Source organism: Brassica oleracea, chromosome C3 (assembly GCF_000695525.1).
Source record: "Brassica oleracea var. oleracea cultivar TO1000 chromosome C3, BOL, whole genome shotgun sequence".
Lineage (NCBI taxonomy): Eukaryota > Viridiplantae > Streptophyta > Magnoliopsida > Brassicales > Brassicaceae > Brassica > Brassica oleracea.
This window is the reverse complement of record NC_027750.1, coordinates 8,673,586-8,680,342: the sequence shown is the minus strand read 5'-3', so window position 1 is coordinate 8,680,342 and position 6,757 is coordinate 8,673,586. Positions and strand designations below refer to the sequence as shown.

General features: G+C 33.9%; 1 protein-coding gene across 2 annotated transcripts; it reads left to right on the top strand.

The window, feature by feature from the left end:
- On the top strand, nucleotides 1-3,870 carry LOC106336522 (polycomb group protein EMBRYONIC FLOWER 2-like). 2 transcript variants are annotated; one of them, XM_013775369.1, is made up of 18 exons: nucleotides 1-51; nucleotides 288-435; nucleotides 642-697; nucleotides 855-957; nucleotides 1,067-1,199; nucleotides 1,282-1,320; nucleotides 1,403-1,542; nucleotides 1,755-1,817; nucleotides 1,913-2,040; nucleotides 2,212-2,276; nucleotides 2,379-2,431; nucleotides 2,536-2,589; nucleotides 2,669-2,728; nucleotides 2,931-2,977; nucleotides 3,088-3,146; nucleotides 3,292-3,433; nucleotides 3,610-3,699; nucleotides 3,769-3,870. In XM_013775369.1, the coding sequence occupies exons 1-18, from the start codon at nucleotides 14-16 to the stop codon at nucleotides 3,866-3,868; spliced, it is 1,518 nt and encodes a 505-aa protein (XP_013630823.1). In that variant the 5' UTR covers nucleotides 1-13; the 3' UTR covers nucleotides 3,869-3,870. The 2 variants fall into 2 exon arrangements, with proteins under 2 accessions (XP_013630823.1, XP_013630822.1); XM_013775368.1 differs by having other exon boundaries at nucleotides 3,073-3,146.
- Nucleotides 3,871-6,757: the final 2,887 nt, after the last annotated feature.

The window sequence follows — 6,757 nt, the reverse complement described above, 5'->3', positions numbered from 1 at the left end:
CCTTGTAGCGAGAATGTCAGACAATCCTCTCATCATTCGTAAAACCTCGTCGTATGTTCTCCTTCACTTAGAATTCACTTCGCCTCCATTTGATTAAAAGCTTAATAAGGCTTTACATCTTTAAGTGAAAGTTAGACAACTTTTAAGTATATAAGTATGCTTATGGATTCGTTAGTGTAATACTTTTGTTTTGCTTAAATCGTTAGTGTAATAGTTGAAGAATGTTTATTGAAATTCTTGTGTATTTTTTTTTGTTTTTACATTTTTTGGTGGCGTATGAACCGCAGTTGTTCCAGATGGATAGATCAGATGCACAATGAATACTTCTGTGCGCACATGTCGGAAGAAGAGAAGATTGCTGCTGAAGAGAGCTTCAAAGCGTATATCAATCCTACTGAACTCTACATGAAACTTCAGGATCGTGCTAAAAAGAATGTATGTGTTTCTCTAGCTGTTACCTTTCCATAGAGAGGAATGTGTGTAATAATGATCAGTAACACAAACATTGGTTTTGCTTTTGACATAGAAAATTACTATGGCTGTGTAGTTTGTGCTGACTTCATTTAGCAATAGAAAACCGTGTTTTATCTTGCTATGCAGTTGAGTTGAGTCTTACAGTTTTTCTTATATTTACCGTGTAGCCCTTGTTTCTTCAGCGATCTTTGAGTTATAAGATTGAGGCCAAACATCAAAGGAGGTAAAGCTTTTTCTTCTGTTCAGAATCTTCATCAGTTTTGTGTGTAAACAATTAGACAAACTATTGATTCGGAACCTGAATGATAAGTTTATGATAAGAAGTTTCTTAGACTCTCTACCACTGGTGAATAGTAATCAATATTTTTACTGATGTGTAGAATACAAATGACTGTGTCCCTTTCGGACACTATAGAAACTCAAAAATTGTTTCCTCTATTTGTTTTTCTGGCAAGACTCGTTTCTCCTGAGCCTACTGCAGAGGTAGGAGTTTCAACCTCAGACATATATAATTGGATTGATCTTTTACCTAATGTCATTTGTCATTTCATCGCCTAATATTTTTTTCCTTTTTGATTTCTCAAAACTATAGTATTCTGCAGTATATAAGTTCAGTCGAACATGTAGCATACCTGGGGTTGATGGAAAAGCCAACTTTCTTCTCGCTGAAATGGACAGACTCGCTTTGAAGGCAGGATCAGTGGATTTATTATTTATCAGCTTTGGTAAGTGAGAGTGATTGTCGTGTACTGATTTATGTATATGTATCCAAGATAAAACTAATCAAATTTATTTTCTTTCTTGTAGCTGGTGAGCAAAATTTCGATTCAAGCAAGATCCGTTCAGGTATTTTCAGTTAATTTTTTGAATGTGTCTTTCTTCTATAGATAAGTTATCATGAGAGTTTCTATTTACTCTGTTTTGGCAGGCAACATAGGAGGACATTGCTTCCTGAACAAAATACCCTTGGAAACTCTCTATTCGTCCTGGCAGAAATATCCAAATATGGACTTGGGAGAGAAAGCAATTTCAGTCTCTCTTGTTGAAATGGAGCCTTACTTTTTACAGGTAATCTTGCCTTAATCGTTTTCTTAAATAAACTTAGGTTTTATTGTTTCCTTTTTCATATTCTTTGCTCCCTATAATGAAACATGGACTCTCTGGATTTAACTTCTTTCATGTAACTTGAAAATGTAAAATGAAAACACTTGCTAATATAGTTTTACTATATTCACCATTATTATGGAAACATTACTGGTATGACTTGTCTATTTCTGCAGCTAAAGTTTATAATGAGTGAGCAGTGTGTCGAGATTCAGGTTCCCAGCAATCCCCTCACCTCGGTAACTTTTCACACTTTGGAACACTTCCATCATCTACTCTAATATTAATTGTGTTAAAGTATCTTACAATTCTTGAACTTTTCTTTTGTTTGAAGAGCTCACCACAGCAAGTCCAAGTCACCATATCTGCACAAGAGGTTGGAGCAACGGAAAATCCTCCTTATCGCTCTTCATTTTCATTTAATGACTTCCCTGCCTCTTCAGTAGTGTTGCCAATTAACAGGTAACTTCAGTTTAATCTACAATTCCTTTCCCTTAATTTTATAGTTATCAGTTTTTCTTAATTTTGGCTTCCCCTCTCTATTATTGGGAAATGTTGCCTACAACTTGATGAGTTATAATGTCCACCTCTTCATGTCTGATTCTAAATCACTCTTCTATATCCATTGCATAGGTTGAGAAAAGGACGAGTTGCTTTCAATTATAGGTACTATAACAACAAATTACAGAAAACTGAAGGTATATTTGTGTAATCATTAACCTGTTTCATACCCATGTGTGTAAAATATATATATATATATGTGTATCATAAATTAAATTTTGGATTTTATTTTCTTTTAGTAACTGGAGACTTTACTTGTCCAATCTGCTCAATAAAATGTGCCAGTTTTAAGGTGGACTTTCATTTCTATTCTCATTCATACCTCTCAGTCAAATATACATCTATAGTGGACTATATTCTATGTAGTGATGCAATCTTTTCTCAATCATGTTTTAGGGCCTGGAGTGTCACATGCCATCAACCCATGATCTCTTCAATTTCGAATTTTGGGTTTGTAACTTCAAAGCTCATTTAGCTATTGCTCAGTATTTTTAATTGTTCCCACTAATCGGCTCCACTTGTGTTTTAGGTAAATGAAAAATATCCGGCTGTAAATGTGTCTCTCAAGAGTGAGGTAACGTTCACCGAGGTTAGTACATCTTATTTCCAAAATAATATTCCCAATGCGCTGTTGACTTTTGAGTGTTTAAATAGGAGAACTGGAATATTTCCTTATTTGCAACACTATGATATCTTCTATTGTCTTCGATGGCACAACAGTGTCAAACCTTCTAGTAGTAGAAATTGTGCTATAATATATTATCTGTCTTTTGTATTTTTTCAAAATTCAGACTAATAAGGGCGACCCTAACGCAAGGCTGGAACCATACCCTTTCTCGTAAGTTGTCTTGGCCTATTATGTTTACTTTACTTATCTTACTCCCATTTAGGTGATAATCTTACTTAAACCATGAAAAAAAATTACAATAACAGTTCAATGAAATCCAGCCGTAGGAAGCAGAAGACTCCGGCAAGGAACCCAAGGCCGAGGCCAATTAAGACTGACGGTATGTGCTTGATTGTAATGAATCTTATCTGGATTTATAGTTTTGGGAACCTGTTTAGTTTAATATTTATGACTAATTTACTTTCTTATGTGCATTGGACAACGTTGGATCATTTGACAAATTCTTAACTTTTTTTTATCTTCAGATGCTGCTGACTCTGTTAAAAGTGAGAAGAGCCAAATACCACCTGGGGGTGCTGAGTCGTCTAGTCAAACAGTTCCTCCAGGAATGGGTCCTGCAGACTTGCAAATGATGAACATGTGGAACTCTTTTATGAAGAAGCACCGGTATGTATATGCCTTCTCTGTTTTCAGTACATGTGATTTCGAGTCTTAATGCAAACAAATTTGGCGTCACATGTGTTTATATATAGTTTGTGGATATTCCTGCACAACTTTTTACATTAAAAAAGATAATGATAGGATAAAGCATTAGCTTGACACTGGTTGTTGACCCTTTGCAGAGTTATCACAGGTGGTTGCATCGCATGTGGATGTGAGGCGTTCTCAAAACTACACGGACCCTTCTTGGTCCGAAATCTGGACTTGCTCTGGTAATTTAACTCTCAAGGTGTTTCAGAGAAGAAAGTGGGTTTTATTGATAAATGTGAGTACTTGTGTAGGTGCTGGAAAAAGTATATCTGGACACTGAAGATTTATGGCCGCCTTGACGCCCAAACCTTGAACAACTGTATGGTGCTTTTCGAACAGCTTGCAAATTGAAGACCCAGAAGCCTTTATTTAAGTTTTAAAAAAACTCTAAATAATAGAAAAAGGAAATGAGAGTAGGTTTTAACTACTTTTGGACCCCTTTTATCCTTTTTCGTTTGGGATGTTATTATTTTACATTATCCCTTAATTTCCCGTTTGAGTGTTATTAAATTACTTATTTTTATTTTGGAGTTATTAATTTGCTTTACAGAAAAGTTTGTATATTACATTTGTCTGAAATATATTTTACCCGATAAATGGTAGGTAATTAATGAAACGGGACTAAATAATTGTCCATCAGCATTCTGAAGAATTCATTCTAGGGTTCATGCTTGAATTGATTGTAGGATTTTATTTAATTACTACTTTTTTCCTTCTTCTTTGGCTTAGTTTGAGGTTTTACTTTTACCCCATCCATTCTTTTTTATTTATTTTCCATTGGTCATAAAGTCGTTCCTTAGATTATGTTTCTTACAAATGGAGACGTTTGTAGTCTCGTATAAGGAAAGCTCACGGTCTATAAGATCACCCTTGATAGCAGAGGGACTGGCCCTAAGAAGCGCGGTCGGGAAGTGCATAGAGATGGGATTCCATCGAGTGCAGTTTCAGTCTGATTCATCCCAACTTATTCAGTCTATCAAGCAGTCTGGGGAAGCTTTGTTGAATTATATGGTATTGTTTCAGATAGTTTGAGGTCTTTTCTCTTATTTGGATTCCCGGTATTAGGGCATCCGCAATGGAGAGTATCTCTACAAATTTCCATTAAAATCATAAATTAATAATATGCCTATATATACATTTTATATAAGTATAAACTAAATATTATATCGTTGGTTTTATATTCACAAAGAAAATACATCTATTTCTCTTTTAACATTTTAATATGTTTTGATAATATTTAGTAAAATTATAACAAAAACCACATTTAAATTATATGAAGCATTAAAATATACACCAAATAATATAATAAAATTAACATGATGAAAGTCAAATTTCTAAAATTTAATTGATGTATATACGCTAAAATCAAATATTTTTTTATTTTATAAATAAAAAATATTCAAAAATAGAAAATCTATAAATAAAAAAATTGTAAATTAATAACTTTATAAATTAATAAAATACCATAGTCCCAACATTATTAATTTATATAGTTTTTAATATAGTAAGTTAATGTGTTAAGCCATGTAATGTAACACCTGTTTTAGGCGACACCAAAATGGCTCCTTTTAAACCTGACATCTTCTCTGACGGCGACTACCCTGCAAGGATTCCGGAGTCCTTTTCTTCCTCATAGGGGAGACTACCCAACACTCCTTGTTATCTAGGCTCGTTTTAAAATCTCTGCAAGCTTTTTCTCTGGCTTTCTTGCCACTTTAATCACTGTTTACACCCACCCCCCCCCCCCCCCCCCCCTAGAATATTTTCATATTTTAATCTGTTTAATTTATCTTCTTTGGACATGTTTACTTCTCTGACGAGACCAAATATATTCGTGACACGTTGAATTGTTTTTCTATTGATATACGATGAATAGGGTAGTAGTCAACTGACCATGACACTTTATATGAATGTAATTCCACCGAGACTGAATCAAGAAGATTCACCGCAACCTAATCATCTTTACTAAAAGGTAGACATAAAGATATAAACCTTGTAGGTTTAATGCCTTGCATAAAGGTATCAATCATCATATTGTTCCAATATGAAAACACTTGAAAAAAATAACCAAGATCTTGAGACACCTAGCTCCTCTGGTGGATGATTGGAAATAACACGTTTACACTTCTTTGTATCCCATTTTCCTGTTGATTTTTTCATGTGGTATGTGCCTGTACAGCCCTACTCCAGTAGAGTTTGGAGCCCATCAAGGGAAACTATTTTACAGAGAGAGATTAATTCAGGAATAGTTTTGAGATTATAGTTAACTTTTCTCCAAAATTTCAGAAGAATCGGTTGCAGCGATCAGATCTATTACTCGCGGTTTCTCCAATTATGCTTCAAAGTGCGCTTGTTAAAAAGGCCACCGAGTCTAATCAAACTATGTCTTGAAAGGTAAGACCGCTTCTGCAGGTTGCTTGGAGCTTCTCATTTGCTAAAAGTCAATATTCTCAAGAAGTTAAGACTTTTCCTAAAGGTTGCTTGAAGCTCGATCCAGAAGCTATGTCATTGGAGCTTCTCAAGGTCTTCACTAAGGAGGAGATGAGGCTTGATCCAGAGGTACAGGCTTTTGTGGAAACTATGAACAATGTTTGAAATTGATGATGATAAGCAACGGATAATCTTGGAAATGAAAGTAACAAGGAGGCATATATGTGCAAGTTTACAAGATCAAAAAAAAGGGAAGGAAAGAAGGATTGTAGATAAAGGATCCATTCTCTCTAGAAACTAGACCTAGGCATTTTACCCCAAACCGAAGTCTCGATTTAACCCAAAAGGAAAATACCGAAATTCGATTTGAACCATTATAGAAAAATATCCGAGTGGGACTTAAGAGATAGGTTTGGGTACAAAACCAAATTGAATCAAAATTCAAATTAAGATCCGAAAATTTCCGAAATTAGCTTAATATGTTGATCTTTTGAAGATTTTAATTATATATGTTATTTAGATCCGAAATCTATCCGAAATTAGTTATATATATTAAGGTAATTTAGATATTTTGAAGATTTTGTAGTTCTTTTATTTGTTATTTTTAATATTTCTTAGCTAGTTTAGGTAGTTTCATTAGCATTTAATTCGATTTTTGAATTTTGAATTTTGAATTTTTGAATAATTTATATATTTTAAATAGTTTTTGACCAATTTTTTAATTTTCGTTTTAGATTTTTAGACGATTTCAAATATTAGTTATATTCCGATCTTGAATTGAATTCATATATTGAATTGGCAACGTTTACA